Here is a 21,804-nt window from a genome sequence, read left to right as displayed (position 1 = left end):
ACTCTATACAACTATACGTAATTTAGATGTGTACTGTGCATATGTGTTTCATGTTTTTGTAATTATAATGGAGGTTATTTATTAATTTTTACTATATTCTCCGGCTAACCCGGATTTTCGATAACCCGGATCGGCCGCGGTCCCGATTAATCCGGGTTATCGAGGTTCCACTGTACTTAAAATGTACTAATTAACAATAATCAATTTTTTCAAATAGGCCAACAACTTAGTTCTATTACACAAAAATATAATAAATTAACTATAAAAATAAATAGTCTTTGTTTGAATTTCGAACGAGACAGTCGATATTACCAGTTTGCTTATCTATAGTTAAATATAAATACAAAAATAAAAATCCAGTTTTTGTGGTGAAACAAATTAAACGATTGTTAATGGGACCCAAAAAGCGAAAATGGATTTCGCTTCGACGGCGATAAATCGGAATATTCTGCAATCTAACGAACCTATGCAATGCGACGCAATGGGTACTAGTCAGCAGCCAGTGGCGTACGCTCCAAAATACCAAATGTGCACTGATCAACAATTACAAGGTAATATGCAAATTTCTCAACCATTAAACACATCTTACTCTCAACCCTTAAAGCAACCCCAATATACTAACCCACCTTCCACCTCATTAAATCAAACCGAATGGAAAACAGTCGAAAACTCCAACAAAAGACATCGAACTAGTCCAGACAAAAGAATTGTAAAGCAAACAAAAATAAACGATTACTGGCTGAACTCGCCGACTACCACTTATAACAGATTCGAGGCACTAAATAGCGAGTCAAAAGATGATGAAATAAATGACAATGAAAGCACAAGTGAAAAAGAGAAAATAACCAAACCGCCTCCAATATTTATTAAGGGGGTTAAACACATACCCCCACTTATCGAATTACTAAACCAAATTGCTGAAAATAATTACGAATTAAAAGTTCTTAGCTCCGATCAAGTTAAACTTCAGCCAAAATCTGCTGACTACTATAGTACAATAACAAAAGCCCTATCGGAAAAAAAGACAGAGTTTCATACTTATCAAATAAAAAACGAGCGCAGTTTCAGGGTTGTTCTTAAGAACATGCATTACTCGATGGACAAAAATCTTATAAAAAAGGAAATAGAAGAGAAAGGCCACACTGTTAGAAACATTTGGAACATCAAACACCCTAAAACTAAAGATCAGCTATCACTATTTTTCGTCGACTTGGAACCTTCTGATAATAATAGAAATATATATGACATTGAGTTCCTATTAAACCATAAGATTAAAATTGAACCACCGTACCAGAAAAGAGAGATACCACAATGTTCTAGATGTCAACGATACGGACATACCAAATCATACTGCCACCTTAGACCACGATGTGTAAAGTGCACAGGGGATCATGCAACAGAGCAATGCACTAATAAAGAAAGAAGTGCCAACGTCAAGTGTGTACTCTGCGAGGGAGACCACCCAGCAAACTACAAAGGTTGCAGGGTATACAAGGAGCTACAAACGAAAAAATTCCCAACTATTAGACCCAGGCCTAGCATGCCAATTAATCATGCACAACATGTCCAAGCAGGAGTTACCTACGCCCAAATCGTTAATAACTCACAACAAATTACGAATAGTAATACAAACCAAACAGAAGTAATTACTACCAATACTCCCGCCTCAAATGACATGGCTGAACTAAAGAATATGTTAAAAGTCCTGATGGAACAAATGGGTACACTGTTAAACCTTCTCACCACCGTCGTCACTAAATTAACAAAATGATCAAATTCTTGAAAATAGCTATTTGGAATGCCAACGGGCTAACAAATCATGCTCAAGAAGTTAAAGCTTTTATACTAATACACAACATCGACATAATGTTAATATCTGAAACACACTTTACAAATAGAAGCTATCTGAGAATTCCCAACTATGCAATATATAACACCAAACATCCAGATGGCACTGCACATGGAGGAACTGCAATCATAATTAAGTCATCTATAAAACACCACGAGTTAAATAAGTTTAAAAGAGACTATATACAAGCAACAAGTATTAGCATAGAAGACTGGAACGGTCCTTTAACAGTAACTGCAATATATAGTCCACCACGACATACTATAGCCAAAAATCAATACCAAGAATTCTTCAACACACTTGGAAACAGGTTTCTAGCAGGCGGCGATTATAACGCAAAACACACTCACTGGGGATCCAGGCTAATAACTCCGAAAGGTAGGCAATTATACATGGCAATGGAAACCAACAACCTTAAATACATATCTACTGGCGAACCCACATACTGGCCCACAGACACAAACAAAATTCCAGATTTGGTTGATTTCTGTGTGACTAAAGGAATACCACTTGAATCCCAGACAGCACAATCTTGTTTCGATCTTTCATCCGACCACTCTCCTGTCTTGGTCATGATATCTACGAATATCCTCGAAACACAACCTCCACCATATCTAAGTAGTAAATATACCAATTGGATTAAATTCCGGGCTATCCTTGATGAGAGACTGGACCTAAACATCCCACTAAAATCGGATGGCGAAATTGACGAAGCAGTAAATCAATTAAGTAGGATAATTCAGGAAGCTGGCTGGCAGTCAACACCTAAACAACCAAGAACAATCATACACAAAGATTTACCCAACGAAATAAAAGAAAAAATCGCAGAAAAAAGAAGACTAAGAAAAGTATGGCAAAGAACCCGTGCACCCCAGGATAAAAATAGATTAAACCAAGCTACAGCGCGACTAAAAACTTTGTTAAACAACAATAAAAACAACGACATAAAACGATATCTACAAAATCTATCTGCTACGGAAACCTCCGAATACTCGCTATGGAAGGCAACACGAAAGATTAACAGACACAACTCTCTAATCCGCCTATCCGGGCCAGTAACGGACGATGGGCTAAAAGTAACAACGAAAAAGCTACAGTCTTTGCCAAATACCTGGAGGAAGTGTTCCAACCACATGCCCAAAACAACAACTCTGATGCAGAAGATAATATTCAATTGTATTTAGAATATCCATACCAACTAGAAGCACCGTTGGAGAAATTCACAGCCAAACAAGTTTTCAACAAAATCCAAACAGATATGAATCCGAAAAAGTCCCCAGGGTTCGACTTAATCACTGCAAGAATTTTAAAAGAACTTCCCAAGAAAGGCGTGCAATATTTGACACAGATTTTTAACGCAATCTTAAGAACTGGTTACTATCCCCTTTTGTGGAAAGTGGCACAAATCATCTTAATACCCAAACCAGGCAAGCCTGTAGAAGAAGTTAAGTCCTATAGACCTATCAGTCTACTTTCAGTGATGTCAAAGGTTTTTGAAAAACTCTTACTAGACAGATTACAGCCAATCCTCGTGGAAAAGCAGCTAATACCCAACCACCAGTTTGGATTTAGACAACAACATGCTACCACCGAGCAAATTCATCGAGTCTGCAATTCCATAAACAAAGCCTTAGAAGAGAAGCAATACTGCTCTGCAGCCTTTTTGGATGTCTCGCAGGCTTTTGATAAAGTCTGGCACACTGGCTTGCTATACAAAATAAGAAAAGTCCTTCCTCTCAACTACTTTCTAATCCTCAAGTCCTATCTCTCCGACCGCCATTTCCTTGTAAAAGTTAAAGATCAGTGCACTAACTTATATCCAATCAACGCTGGAGTACCTCAGGGTAGTGTCCTTGGACCAGTTCTCTACCTACTCTACACAGCAGATCTTCCTACAAGCCAAAACATCATCACAGCCACATATGCAGATGACACAGCAATCATTGCAGCTCACTCAAACCCGTACATCGCCTCGCAACTGCTCCAGACAAATCTCGACAGTATAAATATCTGGTTACAAACATGGCGAATTAAAGTAAACGAAAGCAAGTCAGTACATATAACGTTCACTAATCGAAAAGATACGTGCCCAACCGTCTCAATAAATAATCAAGTACTACAACAAAAGGATGACGTAAAATACCTAGGTATGCACTTGGACCGCAGATTAACGTGGAAGAAACACATATTCACGAAAAGAAAACAGTTGGGTCTGAAACTCAATAAAATGTACTGGCTGATAGGAAAAACGTCACAACTGAGTTTGTACAATAAAATTTTAGTATACAAGGCAGTGATTAAGCCAATATGGAGCTATGGTATCCAACTGTGGGGATCTGCGTCGAGATCCAATATCGACATCCTGGAGAGATTCCAATCGAAAACCTTGCGCATTATCACAAATGCACCGTGGTACATGCCCAATGAACACATCAATCGTGATCTCCAAATGAAGACTGTCAAAGAAGAAATTGCCAGTTACGCCCAAAAATACGACATCCGACTACAAAACCACCCCAACAGGCTAGCGAAGAACCTAATGAGACCCCAGGCAAACAGAAGGCTAAAGCGCCACACTCCAAGCGATCTACGAACAAGATTTTAAATTTTAAATTTTCAAAAATATTTTATTTATTATAGAGTTTTATTTATAGGGTTTTATTTATTAGTCACAAATAATTTTGTTAAGTACTAAAATTATGATTTTATAGGATATTGTCACTGGACAGTCTCCTGCAAGTCTCTTTTAATTGTTAAACAATTTACTTATTGTAATCATTATTACAGATTGTAAATAAATGGGATGTTAAAAAAAAAAAAATAAAAATAAATACTACTTTCCTATGAAACAACAATAACGAATTCTTAAAATAATAAACTACTGCACTGAACAGATATCGATAAAGATAACAGAACAGATAAGAGAAAATCTGACGCAGGTTTGTCAAAATGACAGTGACAATTTCTCTATGTTGCCTAATTAGTTATTAGTTATACATACATAATCGGTTGCCTCTTTTACCATATTAGGTGAGGATATTAGTTATAATATGTTCGATTTCTTGTTAGAAATAAAAAAATTTAGTAGGTCCAAAATGACACAACATCTAGGCATGGGATAATAGTTATTTATGTACCAAGTCAGTAAAGTTACTCTTTATCGAACGAGTCTGATATTATTCGCCTCGCTCGCTAACGCTCGCTCTGCTCATTATATCAGACTCGTTCGATAAAGAGTCTTTACTGACGTGGTGCATACAAAGTTTTATCGCCAATCATAAAAAAACAGTAACACTTACTTAATTACATCCTAATGAAAAAAGAGTGTGTGCACTTGATACGCCCGTAAGATGTTATATTTCTGTTATTATAATTTCAACGAAATAAATATATTTTAAACAGTTTAGTCGTATTTTTATTTAACTATTAAACCAATTTTAACACTTAAAATAAAATACAAAAAATTAAAAATACCGTTAATAGTTACGTTATTGTTTATGAAGTGTAGCCTTCCGCGCGCAGTTGCTTCTCCCTTGATGAATAGTAGAAATTCTAAATAAATATATTTGCTAACAAAATTTTCATTAATATCTGTCACAGTCCTATATTGTATAATCGAATTAACAAAAGCACCATTTCATAATTAGTCCATTAAAATGTTACATTTAGGTTGCATTCCTTAGAGGAGTCAATTTTATTTTTTTAATGTGTAGGGGGTTCAGTAGAAGCTTAAGTTCAAGTTTTTGGGGTCGCCACCCTTGTCCCCCGGCCGCCATATTGGAAAAAGGGGTGCAAAGGGTTTTCGCGCTGTATCTTCTAAACTAGCAATCCCACAGAAAATTTAATTACACATAAAATGTAGCAAATTAAATTTTCTACAATTTTATAGCTATTACTTTTTATCGTCAAGAGACCAACAAAAAAGTTATAAATAAAAATAAGAGAAAATTTTGTAAGAAGTTTCCTTTTGGAGGTTATAACTTTTTTTCGTTCATTTCACAATAAAATAACATCATAGCGATTTTGTAGAGGATTTTTCAATAAACAATTTTCGCTATAAAGTTGTTTAATTTTATTTCTTATCTAGGTTTTACAGCGCTCCAATCTTGACTAGATTCTCAAATTCTCATAGGAATACAGTAAAGAAAATACTTTTCTATCTATATATTAGTCGAGCGGCAGCAATCTTTATGCCGACCACGAAAATCAAATTTAAAGTGAATGAACAATTTTGGTCTATTTTTATGTTTTCGAGGTCGCTGAATCCGAATATGAAGTTTATTTTTATCTAGATTTGGTGGAACATGTTCAAAAATCAAATTTTATACAAAAATGCCGAAAATCAATTTTGATGATTTTTCAAATTTACCTCGCTGTATCTTTGGTCGCTGTAAATATTTCCTTTTGAAAATTTTACTGTAATCTCTGAAGTATGAAGATAACAATGGGATTTGTCCTAAATATTTAAACACATTAAAAAAGGAGTTGTTGGTTTTTAAACATTTTGTCATCATATTTCGTTAGTTTCATGTTTACTTAAAAAAGTTGAGTGACAAACTTTTTAGTTTATAATTTTAACCAACACAACAATAAAATATAATTATTCATGAAGAAGTTTTTTGAAAAATTTTAAGTCAAAATATACAATAGGAAAAAAGTTATGTTACTTCATAAACAAGCGGCACACACACCAAAAAAACGCTTATATCTCGAGATCCTGACCACGTTCTGGTGAATGGCTAATTTTGATCATACTTTATGATTTTGATAACAAAAATTCCTTGCTTTTCTTAAGAATTTTGCAATATGCGGTTGCGTCATTCTTCTTCTGAACCGGCGAATTTGTCCTCAAACAACTTCTTAAGCCGTTTCTATATATGCTTCGGGTTATAAGTTTTATAGTGGGGAGAAAGGTCAAAAACATATTAATAATAGCATAGGAATGTTAAGATAACAATAAATTGTATGAATAAAAAATATATATTGATAGAAAAGTAAGCCTAACTTTTGTTTTTATTATATCCCTATGAGCATTCGAGAATTTGGTCAAGTTTGGAGCGCTGTAACACCTATATAAATAAATAGAATTAAACAGATTTATAGTGGAAATTGTTCGCTGAAAAACCCTCTACAAAATTGCTGTAATGTTATTTTATTTTAAAATGAACTGAAAAAAAGTTATAACCTCCAAAAGGAATCTTGTTCAAATTTTTTTACATATTTTTGTTTATATCTTTTTTGTTGGTCACTTGACGATAAAAAGTAATAGAAACAAAATTGTAGAAAATTTACTTTGCTACATTTTATGTTTAATTAGATTTTCCGTAGGGTTGGTAGTTTACGAGATATAGCGCGAAACCCCTATGCACACCATTTCCAAGATGGCGACCGGGGGACAAGGGTGGCGACCCCAAAAACTTGAACTTAAGCTTCTACTGATCCCCCCTACACATTAAAGAAATAAAATTGACTCCTCTAACAAATGCAAGGTTCGGCTTAAAAAATGTAACATTTTAATGGAGTAAATATATTTGCACAAAACTTAAAAGATAGTAAAGTATAAAACTTAAAAGATTTAAGAATTTTATTAATTTTAGACGAAATAAAAATTTCGTATGACAGTAATGACGATGACAGAATGCTTTTGCATGATGGCCGATTTCGATGTTTAATCGATAGTTGTTCAAGTAATCAATATTGAATAAGTAGGTACCTAATTACTAAATCTATATAGTTTAGATTTATTATGTTTTATGAATATAATTGCAAAATACTACAGAATTTCACTTTCTGACATAAATTTAATTAATAATAACGTGAATTTTGTACAATATTTTTAATAATTAAAGTATTATAAATCAATTTTAAACTCACTCAAATAAATAATCGATTACTGTCATCGTCCGCTTACATTCAATCTCAGTTAATTTGATTAATCGAGGCAGGTAAAGTAAAATTTTTCTTTCAGTACAATAAAGTGTTACTTTACTGCCGCAAATGGCGTCAAAAGAGTACAATAATGAATGACTTTAGTAACGGTTGGCGATAAAAAAGTTTATTTGAAGAAAGTGTATTTTTTTGTTCTTCTTAATGGTGGTACAGGCTCGTTTTTTTAATATTGTATTTAATTACAGAGTAATTTCCACATACTAATATATTTCTCAAATTGGGCTCTGTACCGCCATTCTTTATTATATTACGAATATGTGTGCCAAATTAGTGCAGCCGATATGTGAAACAATTGTGCATTTAATGATAGAACCATATAATTTGGAACACATATACTACACATATAAAGGCTCAAATTTAGATACGAGGCCATCTCAGATTTTGTCTTTTTCAAAAATTACGGGCTTTCAAAATGGCGACTATACATATGTGGCTAATAGCACGATAACTTTTGAACGAAAAGTCCGATTTCAGCCGAATTTAGCATCAAGGTTCTTTTTTTGATGAATACGATCGAGGTCTTGAACCGGAAGAATCGGTTTACCAGAAGTTGTGTTCTTACTGTTTTTTATGTAAAAATATGTTGTTTTTTTTTTCAATTCTTTCACCCTGTATATATTAATTTTTCAAAAAAGTAATACCGCCATTGAAAAGAGTGTAAAAATATTTTTTGAACTTGAGCTGAAAAGTACTTGAACTTTTTAGTTATGGTAATTACCATTTAATAAATGCATAACGTATCTTCACATGTACCTATGTGCGGCAGATTCATTTTGAATGCCCGAAATTTTTGTAAAAGACAAGAATCTGAGATGGCCTCATATCTAGATTTGTATGTGTAGTGTGTGTGGTCCAAATTATATGCTTCTACCAATAAATCCACAATAATTCTTGATATTATTCACACTAATCTGCCGCACAAAGGTTCATAGGTACATGTGAAGATAAGTTATGCATTTATTAATTGATAATTAACATAACTAAAGAGTTCAAAATATTTCCTAAAAAATGTTTTTACGCTCTTTTCAACGCCGGTATTACCTTTTTTAAAAATTAATATATACAGGGTGAAAGAATTGAAAAAATAAACAACATATTTTTACATAAAAAATGTAGTACATGTGAAGATAAGTTATGCATTTATTAATTGATAATTAACATAACTAAAGAGTTCAAAATATTTCCTAAAAATGTTTTTACGCTCTTTTCAACGCCGGTACTACCTTTTTGAAAAATTAATGTATACAGGGTGAAAGAATTGAAAAAATAAAGAACATATTTTTACATAAAAAATCAGGAAAAACACAACGTCTGGTAAACCGATTCTTCCGGTTCAAAACCTCGATATTATACATCAAAAAAAGAACTTATATGCTAAATTTGGTTAATATCGGACTTTTCGTTCAAAAGTTATTGTGCTATTAGTCACATATGTATCGTCGCCATTTTGAATGCCCGCCATTTTTATAAATGGTAAAATCTGTGACGGCCACATATCTAAATTTGAACCTTTGTATGTGTAGTATATGTGGTCCAAAGTATATGGTTCTGCCATTAAATGCATTAAATGCACAATAATTCTTATAATATTTGCAGGAACCTGCCGCACATAGGTACATGGGAAGATAAGTTATGCATTTATTAAATGGTAATTAACAAACTAAAAAGTTCAAAACATTTTATAAAAAATATTTTTACGCTCTTTTCAATGCCGGTATTACCTTTTTGAAAAATTAATATATACAGGGTGAAAGAATTGAAAATAAAACAACATATTTTTACGTAAAAAATAAGGAGAAACACAACTTCTGGTAAACCGATTCTTCCGGTTCAATAGCTCGATCTTGTACACTAAAGAGTGAACCTTTAAAGAGTAAAAGGTAAAATCTGAGATGGCCTCATATCTAATTTTAAACCTTTGTATGTGTAGTATATGTGGTCCAAATTATATGCTTCTATCATTAAATGCACAATTCTTATAATATTTGCACGAATCTGCCGCACTAATATCTCGACAAAATATTCAAAATTACAGCCGCAATCTTGGACCGCGTTTGTTGCTATCTGTTGATCGCTATGGTGGACTATATTGTTTACTTATGTACGCTTTTTAAATACTTTCGCCAAAAAACAAAGTCAACATCTCTATTATAAGTCTATTCGTGCAGCACATCCTGAACTTCCCTATCTATCCCCACTATCCCAGAGGAAGAACGCCTGCGCATTACAAAATTGGGCATTCGATAAGTTCGATTTTCCTATCTGAACAGCTAATGCGCAGGCGTTCTCATTCTGGTTAGATTCAGGATACATTCGGGGCATGCTGCGTAAATACGGTTTATATATTTTAACAAGATCCTTTAATTATGACATGAAAGTATTTGACTTTTAGATAATCAAGGAATTTTGTCGAAATATTATCACAGAGAGATTTGGAAATGAGCCGAGCACATACCAACTCGAATTAATATGGTCATCGATAGTATCCATATTTTTGGTTGGAGCAGCAATTGGGTCATTGGGAGGTTCGGTATTGGCTGACAAGATCGGCCGGAAAGGCGTATTAGCAGTTTGTTCTGGATTAGCAGCTCTTTCTGCACTAGTGTTTTTTATAAGTCGACCAGTAATGTCAATAGAATTGTTGTTCATCGGAAGATTATTAGTTGGATTTTCTTCAGGTAAGTTTTCATCTTAAATGTTCAAATTAGCTAACCACTAAAAATTTTAACTTTTGAATTTACTCCCTATGAAAACTTACATTTGTGTACGGTTCTTGGCTTTTTGAAAGTCGTTTACAATTAGCCCAGTAAATGACCGTTTTGGAGTGTAATTTTCAGGGGCAACTCCGAATTGCATGCAAATTTGGATTTAGATTCTACTTACCCTACACTTAAAAGTTGAATTTGTGCCGTTGATTGCTTTTATTTGAGGGGCGACAGCTACCCCTTCTCGGGGGTGAAAAACATACGTTCAAGATAAGCCCGAACATAGATAAATTGACTGATTATAAGTAACTTTCATATAGAGCTTTTTATGTAAGTCAATACTTTTCGATTTATTTTCGATTGAAAATGTTTATTTTCGTCAAAAAACTACGTTTTCAGACGGTTTTTCGCAAATAACTCAAAAAGAAAATATTTTATTGAAAAAAATGGTATATCAGTAAAGTCTATAAACCAAATAAAAGCAAAGTTGTGGGTCATGAAAAATACGTTCTGATTCGTCTAATTCCAAATCGAATATTTCAACGTGAAATCACCGAAAAATTAAGCAGTTTCGGGAAAAACTTCTTAAAATTTTTTAAAGTGTTTAAAAAAAGCTTTATTTTTATTTTTTACAAAAGCTTCTAGCATTAAAAATAAACGAGTTACGCTGAAAAAACGTTGGTCTCTTTTTTTGGTAAAAAAATCGTGAAAATCTCCCTCTATTTAGCACCCTAAATAAAATTAGTCGTTACTGCTTTACCATTTACTTTAAATGTATGTGTATTGTTTATGTTTATATGATTTGTAAGTTTGACCGGTTTGAAGTGCTTATTTTTGAAAAAATTTTGTTTTGTAGTAATAAAAATGTTTTCTAAAAATTTTGGAAAAATTTCCTTTTTTCAAAATGACTTAAAAAGTATTAGTGATACGAAAAATCTCAAAGAGTAAAAAATGTAGGTTTTGCTGTTATAAAAAATATGCTAGTTTAATTTTGTTTTTCTTAAGATGTTGTTCAAAGTTTGCATACACTCGTGATTAGCGACTCCTTCAAGCCCTTTCAACTATAACCCTTTCAAAAATAAGCACTTTAAACCGGTGAAACTAACAGATCATATAAAAAATAGACAAGTAAAGTAAATTGTTTGTAAAGCGGTAACGATTAATTTCATTTGGGAAGCTAAACAGGGCGAGATTTTCATGATTTCTTTTACCAAAAAAAAAAGGGACCAACTTTATTTTGAGCGTAACTCGCTTATTTTTAATCCTAGGAACTTTTATAAACAACTAAAATAAAGCTATTTTTAACACTTTAAAAAAGTTTAAATGGGATTTTCTCGAAAAGTGCTTCATTTTTTGGTTATTTCACGATGAAATATTTGATTTGGAATTGAACGAATAAAAACGTATTTTTCAGGAGCTACAAATTTGCTTTTGCTGGATCTATAGACTTCACGAATACTCAACTCTTTTCGCTTTTTTTTTCTAAGCTACATTTTTCCTAATAATTTTTTTCGATAAAATATTTACTTTTTGAGTTATTGGCGAAGATCCGTCTGAAAACGTAGTTTTTTGTCGAAAAATAAACATTTTCAATCGCAAATAACTCTAAAAGTATTGACTCACAAAAAAACTCTATAGAACGAAAGTTGCTTATAATCAGTCAATTTATCCATTTTCGGGCTTCCAACCAACGGCACACGTTCAACTTTGAAATGGAGAGTAAGCAGAACCTAAACCAAATTTTCATGAAATTCGGAGTTGCCCCTGAAAATTATACGGTATCGCCAAATGGCCAGTTGATTTACTGCGCTAAATACCTAGAGTGCAAAGAGGAGCAAATTTCCATTAACTGACCGAGTTTGATAAAGTGCGAATAGTTGTTCTAAGAGAAGCCAGATTTTCTTTTCCGAAAATTGCATTTTGCATTCACAGAAGATACTGTATTAAAATGTTATCGGGCATGGCGTCAAGAAGGCCGAAAACTAAGATGGAAGGCCGAAGAAGAATAGGTCATCGCGTAAATTTGATGTCTTTAAGATACTGCTTCTTGACTACCAGGTCCATTGAAAATCATTGGTTTGTAGAAAATGGAAGACCAATTGGAATGCGAACAATTTATCGCCAAATTCGCAGTTTTCCATCGACGTAATCATCTTGAACGTTGCAGAGAACGATTAGCTTGGGACCAGGAATGGAATGGTCTTTAAGGATAAATCCAGAAGCGCTCAACAAGAAAATTAACAATGGAGACCTGTATCAGGCAGACCACGAGGAAGACTCAAAACCAGATGGGAGAACCAGATAGTCGAGGACCTTAAGAAGATGGGAGTTAGAGAATGGGGAACCCTTAGCAAAAACAGGAACGAACGGAGAAAAATTGTAGATGCCAGATGACACAATTAATTGTAAAACCACAATGATAATGAGGACTGATTCCCCGCAACAAATGAATCGGAAAATCCTATAAAGATTCGCCCTTGGTGTGGGGGTTGGTCAACAGGAATACACTTATTTACCCATCAGTAGTATATTGGTTGTTAAATACAGTTGCTTAATATGGCTAGTACTCAGATGACGACGGCACTCATCGTATATTACTCTAAGCGGCAGGCAACCCCAAATCTAACTGAACCTCTTGCAATCTAACTAATAATAATCTCCCTATTATTTTACGTGTATTTGTTTATTAGATCGATATGTTTGTATACATTTTCACTTTCATTTCTCTGTCAAGTTTGTATATATGATATAATAATATGTTTACTCCTTACTCAGCAGAAGGCACGATGTCATCAAAATGCGTGTGCCCCACATTCATAATAATTATTAATCGTCTGTTGATTATTTAATATTCTATATAAACACTATTGTAATTAAGTATTTCGAATTTTAAAAGAATTTTAGAATTAAAATAAAATAAAAATGTATACCATTTTTATTTAGTTGCAATGCGAAGGCAAAACTGTCTTATTTTTCACTTGGAACAGAGAGCGCAAACCAGCACTCTACATCGACGATTTTCGACTCTATTTGGAATCATCATCAGAGAGGCGTAGGTTTGCTGCTCTCTGGCCCAAGTGACGAAACTCCGAGAGCTTATCCCAGCATTGCAACTGACTCGTGTGGAGTAGGTGTCTAGCGACATCTGGCAACTGAAAGTCAAAGTTTTCAACCTAATGGAAATATTAAAAATAATGAAAAATATTAAAAATATTCCTAAAAGATATTTAATTGAAAACTTATTAGACCATTTTCCTGGTAACACCTCCATGGCTTCTAAAAATGGCAAACCCCATGGATGCTGAAGCCAAGAAGACAAGAGGGAATTCAAAAACTTACAATTCACGACCCCGTCTGTTCAGCTGGTAAATTTCAACGGAAAATGGACCTAGTTACTTTAAGGAGTAAAACTAATATAAAATAAAATAAAAATGTATACCATTTTTGTTCAGTTGCAGTGCGAAGACAAAACTGTCTTATTTTTCACTTAGAACAGAGAGCGCACACCAGCACTCTAAATCGACGATTTTCAACTCTATTTGGAGTCATCATCAGAGACGCGTAGGTTTGCTGCTCTCTGCCACAGTATAAAGAGGGACAGTAGAACCACTCTCCAAAAAATTGGAAGTAAAATCTTCAGTCGCGCATAGCGACCGCGCAATGTTCACAATCGCTTTTGCCCCACTCTCGCATTGCTAGTCGCATAGAAACGTACGGGTTTTAACAGGGAAAACCGGCATTCGGTACTACTTCTTAGTAGTACCGGTACTGCCGGTATTACTTCTTGAGATCAAAGTGCCGACATGGAAGAGGTTTTACTGTCCCTCATTATACTGTGTCTCTGCCCCAAGTGACGAAACTCCGAGAGCTTATCCCCGCATTGCAACTGACTTTTATGGAGTAGGTGTCTAGCGACATCTGGCAACTGAAAGTCAATTTTGAGTTAATATATTCAATATGTTGTACAAGCCCAAAGAGGGCGGCAATCACTCCGCTCGGAGTGTCGATGCCGTGATGAGTATTTTATACGTAAATAATGAACAAATAAGACTAGTATGAAACTACAATTACGAGTGTCTAGAAATAATGACAGACGATAGGAGTCGCATGAATACTCACGAGAAAACGGGATACGGATTGAGAAACAAATTCAGGTCGAGAAGTGCTTACGTACACTAGATATTTTAGTCAAAACTTAAATATGAAACTGAATTTTTTCTTCTTTATAGAAGGTGGGTGGTCACCAGGAAATCATTTGCGATTCTACAGAGTTCAGCTAATTCTAATTCTATCAATTTCCTAATATTTTGAAACCATTATATTTTGTTAACCATTATAAGTGATTTCAAAATCACAATGTGATTCATATTTATTTATAAGGCAACTTGCAAGTCTATTTGTTTTTTATACTTGATTTTTCACTTCTTTGTCCAGGCCTCCGTAGCTGGACAGTTTAATTCCAAGGTATTTTATTTCCATTACTTGTTCATTACCGATAATACCAATTTCTATTTTACTTTTCTGATTAATATCGTTTTAGTTTTCTGAGGTGATGTTGTCATATTGAATTCTTTTGCTCTTGTGTTAAATCTATGAACCAATCTTTGCATACTTGATGCATACATCTTCATCTTGTGCTATAAATATTGCGTCGTCTGCATGTTGGAGTATTTTTGCTTCTTTGTTTCCCATTATATATCCTCTTCCTTTGTTGACGCTTCTGTTGATTTCATCCATGATTAACACGTTGACGGACAGTGCGTCAAATGTATAAGCAAGTGTTGTGACACTATTTGTATTTTGCAAAGTGGAATACGGAAAAATGCGACGTTGTGTCACATTACATCAACGTGTGCGTCAACGTGTTAAGTTAAAGAGAATAGGGCTTAATGAGTCCCCCTGCCTTATTTCGCTACCTATGTCTATAGGTTCTGTAAGTTATCCATCTATTTTGACTTATATTTTGTTGTCTTAAAAGTTGTTTCAAATAGTTTTATCTAGGGGAACTTCTCTATTAGACAGAAGATGGATTACATCTTTGAGTCACTCTGTCTTACGTACTCTGTCAAATGCTTTTTAAAAGTCGATCAGAGATCAAAATGCGGGTCTATTATACTCTAGCGATTTCTGAGTAATTTGCTTTATGACAAATATTGCAATATCTGTACACGATCTTCCAGTACCTGTTTTACGGTAGTATTTAACAAGTTGATACCTCTGTAGTTTTCTAACTGTTTTTAGCTCCTTTTTTAAATAGTAGAATTAGTTTGCTTGTTCTCCATTCTTTCGGTATTTTTTTTTGTTTTATAATTTTGTTAATTAATGTTGCTAATTGTTCTGTCATTCCTGCTCCGGGACATTTCAATAATTCGTGTGGTATTCCGTTTGTACCTGCAGCTTTTCAAGCGGTTATAATAATAATAATAAATAAATACGATTAGATTTGTTAATCAAGATAATTATAAGACATAGTATAACATAGAAAGCAAATAACAGCAATTGGACAATATTATAATTAAGTTAAATTTGTAACCATTTGTCATTTTGATTTTAATTAGTTATTGAATGTTAGAACAAAAAAGTAAATTTAAAGAATTTAAGAAAACTGTATAAAAAATAGAAGGAGAAAAAATTTAAACAAAACAAAATTATCCACCTATGATGTATGGTTACTAATTTTCATCAGACCGAATTTTCAAATAAATATGTTTATTTCGTATCATAGGAAAAGAATCTGGCTGATTGGTGTGTCTAAGACCAACTTACCGAGAAAAATCTTTTTGTTTCATTAATTTATTTATTTTTAGGCCTTACAACTACTGTTGTTCCTATGTATTTAACTGAGTTAGCACCTATTCACTTAAGGGGATCTACGGGTGTACTATGCCCCCTAGGAGTGACGATAGGTGTACTGATGGGTCAGATTATGTCCATGCATGATATATTAGGTAAGTAGAATTATTTGTTTGTATTATCTAAATGTTGACCCTTTGCCTGTGTTCAATAGAATCAATTAGGTATTACAAAAATTTTCAATTATTGTGTGTGCATTTCTTTAGTCTATGAAACGCTATTCCGCTATATTAACCACGTTCATACTACAGAAGTAATTTATACCTGGGTCCCTTTACTTTAGCTCTTTTGGTTCAGGTTTACTGTATGATACTGTATTTGAGGCATGTGCAGTTTTTTAATATGGATTCTTCGATTGATCTGTCCGATTATGGTGGTACGGGGTTTACAACCCCCGATGATGGGTTGATTAAGTTGAAACACTAATTACCGGAATATATTTATTTAAGTCACCATGTACGACAGTAACTAGTTGGTGTAAGGGATGGATAACGTATCTACTCTAACCACGTCGGTTTCTGAATAATGAATAATCCCTTTCTTTACTTTCTACGTATCTATAAATAAATCGCAATTGTTTGTTATGATTGACCATACTTGAATGTGATCGTGAATTACTAATAGCAGTATAATTGCTGACTTCGGTGTTTTCAAAATGCGTGGCCTAGATTACAAAACCAATGTCACCCATTTACGAAATCCAAACAATGCATGTAAATAATATTTGCTTAAGACTTTTAAAAATTAAATCGATATTGATTAACTCTTATTTTTTGGATGCTAATATAAATCCTTTACACGATGTACGATTTGTCACAGTTTCCACATGGAATATTTTGGTCTTTGCGAATGGTAAAATAGTTGTGTTGTTCTGTCGGTATTAAATAATATCGTTTCTATTTTGTGTTTTTTGCACTCTTCCATACAACAGACAAAATCGAGAAATTTTTAAATACAAATGTGTATGTTGCAATACATCAACTGTAACAATAGATTTAAGTTTTAGCTGAGTAATGACCTATTACATACATACAAATTAGTGGTTCGTTGGGCACATTAAAATATTATGCACAACTATACGATTTGAAACCAACTAAATTTTTTTAAAAATTACTTTTTTAATTCATTTTGGCCATTGTGTTATTAAAAACTGCATAATATGCTTTTAATTTAGCAAAGGAACCGAATAAATACATGCTTCATATGTATTTGCAAATATCTTCCTGTTCCCAAACCTGTATGTACTAGTTTACTAATGAACTCAAAATCTAGAACCTTTTATTCTGTCTTTTTGTTCATCAATAAACTCAAAATCATGAACATCGTAACTTTATAATATTTATTTATTTACGGGTCTCCCCAATTTAAAAAAAAATAAAAAAAAAAAAATATACATATATAAACAATAAGTAGAAGTAAAAGTAGTATTGGTAAAGTCCAGTAAAACAGTACTGTACAGTAAAAAACTAAAAATAAAATAAAATGAATTAAATGAAAGTGTGACAGCATAAAACTGTAGTAAGTACATTACAATAAAACTAAATTTAACATACACACAATCCACGTTATGCAGTGACAATACATAATAATATAATATAAACTGACATTAATCAACTAACTACAGACAATAAAAAAATTAACAAATTACATAATACAAAAGCATTATCCATGGCAAAAATTAACAAATCCACTGAAAATATAATATTAAATATTAAATATTAAACATAAGTGCTGACCGGAAAAACTGATTTTAGTTGGTTTTTAAATACTCGACTGGAAGAAGAAAATAAATCGATGTCCAAATCATTCAGGCGACTTAAAGTTCTATCTATTGGTGAGTTAAGACCATAGTTAGTTGAATGATGAGGTACATGGAACAAGTTATTATTTCTCAGATTATGGTTTGGAATATTAAAGTTTATTAATTTTAATAAATCAGGACAATTGATTTCACTATTTAATAGTTTATAAATAAAAGCTAGATCATTTATAATTCTACGGTCTTTTAAGGAGTGCAAATTGAGATCACTACGGATGATGGTATAGTTGTGGTTTAGTTCAATAACATTATATCCCAATCTGTATGCTGCAAATCTTAAAAACTTATTTTGAACTCTCTCGAGACAAACAACATGAACATTATAAAATGGTGACCAGACAATAGAGGAGAATTCTAATATAGATATAACCAATGATGAGTAAACAGCCTTTATTGTATTAAGGGAAAGATCAGCACAACTGCGAAATATATAACCCAGTACTTTTGAAGCCTTTGCTGTCACATAGTTAATGTGATCCACAAACGTTAAGTTTTCATCGAATATTACTCCTAAATCCTTCACTGCTCTAACATAAGAGAGCGCTTTACTGTCGATGACATATGATGATTGATATTTTTTTGCAACTTTGTGGAAGCTAATGAAATGACATTTATTAATGTTTAAAAAGAGTCTGTTTTTGTTACACCACTCAACTAAATTATTGAGATCGTTTTGAAGGAGACTACAATCTTCATGATCTTTGATAGATCTGTAAATCTTCAAATCATCAGCAAATAGCAAGTACTTAGAGTGATTAAAACATTCACCTATGTCGTTAATAAACAGATTGAACAGAAGGGGCGAGCAATGAGCACCTTGTGGAACTCCAGATTTTATTTGTATTGTATCTGACATAAATGAACCCAGTTTGACTTTTTGTGTGCGACCTATTAAATAGCTATCAAACCACTTTAAAAGCTGATCGCTGAAACCATATGCCTTAAGTTTATGTAGCAGTAAGTAGTGGTCAATCCTATCAAAGGCTTTTGAAAAGTCTGTGTATACACAATCTACCTGACATTTTCTTTCCAGATCTCTGATAATAGATGTTTCATAAGATAGTAAGTTTGTAGTTGTGGATTTCTTGTGCATAAAGCCATGTTGATAATTATTTATTAATTGTTGACAAGTAAAACTAATATGGTTATAAATCAACTTATCAAGTAGTTTAGGAATGGTCGATTGTTTAGATATACCTCTGTAATTTTCTATATTTTCTCTTTCGCCAGATTTAAAAATTGGAATTAAATGGCTAGTTTTCCATTTATCAGGAAGAATGCCTAATTTCAATGATAAGTTATATAGAACAAACAATGGTTGAGTTAGACTGTAAGCACAGTTTTTCAAGAAAAAATCGGGAAGACCATCCGGTCCAGCTGTTACATTATTAGAAAGTTTTGACAAACCATCGAAAATAACTTCCGCTGTCAAAGAATCACACTTTATAGATGAATAATTATTAAATGTGTCATGATAACTTACATCCAGGGAAGAAACATAAACTTCAGAGAAGTAAACAGCAAAAAGTTCACTTATCTGATCACCATTCACAGCTTTTTTATCAGCTAGATACATATTATTAGGAACATCATATAGATTATTTTTTCGGCTAAAAAATCTCCAAAATGACCTGGGATCGGTATTAAAATTATTTTCAAGGTCTTTTTTGTAATTCACAAAACATTCTTTAGATAAAATATTACATTGACTACGTAACTTTGAAAATTCTATGTAATAACAGCGATTGCCAGTATTCTTGTAATTTTTGTGAGCTATTTTCTTTTGGATGATTAAATTTCTCAACTCAGCATTGAACCACTTTGGGAAAGTTGATACCTTACTTTTCTTTTTGGGCACAAAAAGATTTAATGCCATATTCATAATATGATAGAAATTGTGTACTGCAGTATTTATGTCATTTAAATTTAAATACTTGTGCCAATTGATAGGTCCCAAATAATTCTGTAAGCTAATATAATCAGCGTTTCTGAAATCATAGTAAAATTCTTGGCACAGTAAATTATTTGTAATGCCCGATATAGGTAAATCAAAGGAGTATGGTTTGTGATGGGTAGATTCAGAAAAAATAGGATCTATTGCAGATGAAACTAGAATACTATCCACATTCGAAAATAGTAGATCTAAAAACTTATTATTAGAGTTAGGAATAGTAATATGCTGTTTAAAATCAAGAAAAGCATAACATTGTGCTACACTAGAAATGTTTTCATTCATCTGAGATGGTGATATATTATTTAAATCGGAAGTTATATTAGGCAAGTTAAAATCACCAAAAATATAAAAGTTGCATTTATTATACTGAATTCTCAAATCTTCAATCGTTTCAACATGTGATAGATAACAATTATTTGGACTGTTAGGAGGAATATACACTCCACCAATGATAAAATTAAAATTTGAAACAGAACAAGATATAAATAACTGTTCCACTGAATTGTTTATGAGGCTCATTCTAAAAGCTTTTATTTTTCTATGAATAAGTATCAAAATCCCTCCACCTCTACTTTTAGTACTTGAAAGATTAGATCTATCACATCTGAATATCTGATAATTAACCAAATAAAGTTCCTTATCTAGGAAATCATCGTTCAACCAACTTTCAATAATGACAAATATATCAAAGCAAGAACAATTAACTGCTGCAGAGAAATCAGATAATTTTGCAATAATACATTGCAATGTTATAAAAGCAACAGTTTTGTTATTAAATACTTGCTTCTGTCAAATAACCCAGTTTGGTGTTGTACTAACGTTTTATAGTACATATATGTATTATTCAACGAGCATGTAATGGTGGCTATTACCCACGATGATGAAGTTTGCGACACGAGGCGAGGGTCGTAATTCATCAGAGTGAGTAATAGCCATTACATGCAAGTAGAATACTATACTTTCTCTACGACCTTTTTTTATTTTAATTAGTGAAAAAATATAATGATCAACTACTCGAGATTAAAATTATAATTTACAAAAATAAATTTTGTTTACCAATAGGCTGAATAATTGGTTGCTTACTATTAGCAAATTAATGCTGTCTTAATTATGTATTGTAAAAAGCCCAACAAGAAATAGTCAATTATTCAAGTTATACCTATTCATTTCCGAAAAATTATAAGTACAAATTAATTTGGTACCTACTGTCATTTTAATAAATAGGAAATGGCTATTATCGGTGGACAAATTTTATAAAGTTATAATGTACTACATTTATATTTAACTATATAAATATAATATAATAATATAACTATAACTATATATAATATGTTATAATATATTTAAAATATGCAGTGATAAACGCGCTAATAACCGGCAACATAGCTTAAAAGATGGAAATGTATTAAGTTGTGAGATAAGAAGAAATGCAACTAGTGGAGGTGAGATTTTATCGGTATTAACTTATAATTTACATTACCATTATGGATAGTTTCCACCTTTATACCTTTAAACGTCAGCTAGTTAACTTCGGTCATAATTCTACGTATGACGTTCTTTCAAACCTAGTTTTAATAAGCTATGTAGGTCTTCTTCTTCTTTTGTTTATTGGCCTCTACCTGGGTATTTGGCTAGTCCATCGTCTTGGGATAAAGGAAAATCCCTTATTTACCTA

General features: G+C 32.8%; 1 protein-coding gene across 3 annotated transcripts in view; it reads left to right on the top strand.

Annotated features, from left to right (window-relative positions):
* The window catches only part of LOC126881404 (solute carrier family 2, facilitated glucose transporter member 1-like), a 204,468-nt gene that overhangs the window by 141,203 nt on the left and 41,461 nt on the right, over positions 1-21,804 (top strand). For all 3 annotated transcript variants that reach the window (XM_050645664.1, XM_050645666.1, XM_050645665.1), the window contains 2 exons: positions 10,191-10,476; positions 16,311-16,451. In XM_050645664.1, the coding sequence (XP_050501621.1) occupies positions 10,191-10,476; positions 16,311-16,451 (427 nt within the window). The remainder of the gene's footprint in view (positions 1-10,190; positions 10,477-16,310; positions 16,452-21,804) is intronic.

This window comes from Diabrotica virgifera, chromosome 3, assembly GCF_917563875.1.
Source record: "Diabrotica virgifera virgifera chromosome 3, PGI_DIABVI_V3a".
Lineage (NCBI taxonomy): Eukaryota > Metazoa > Arthropoda > Insecta > Coleoptera > Chrysomelidae > Diabrotica > Diabrotica virgifera.
This window is presented reverse-complemented; position numbering and strand designations above follow the sequence as displayed.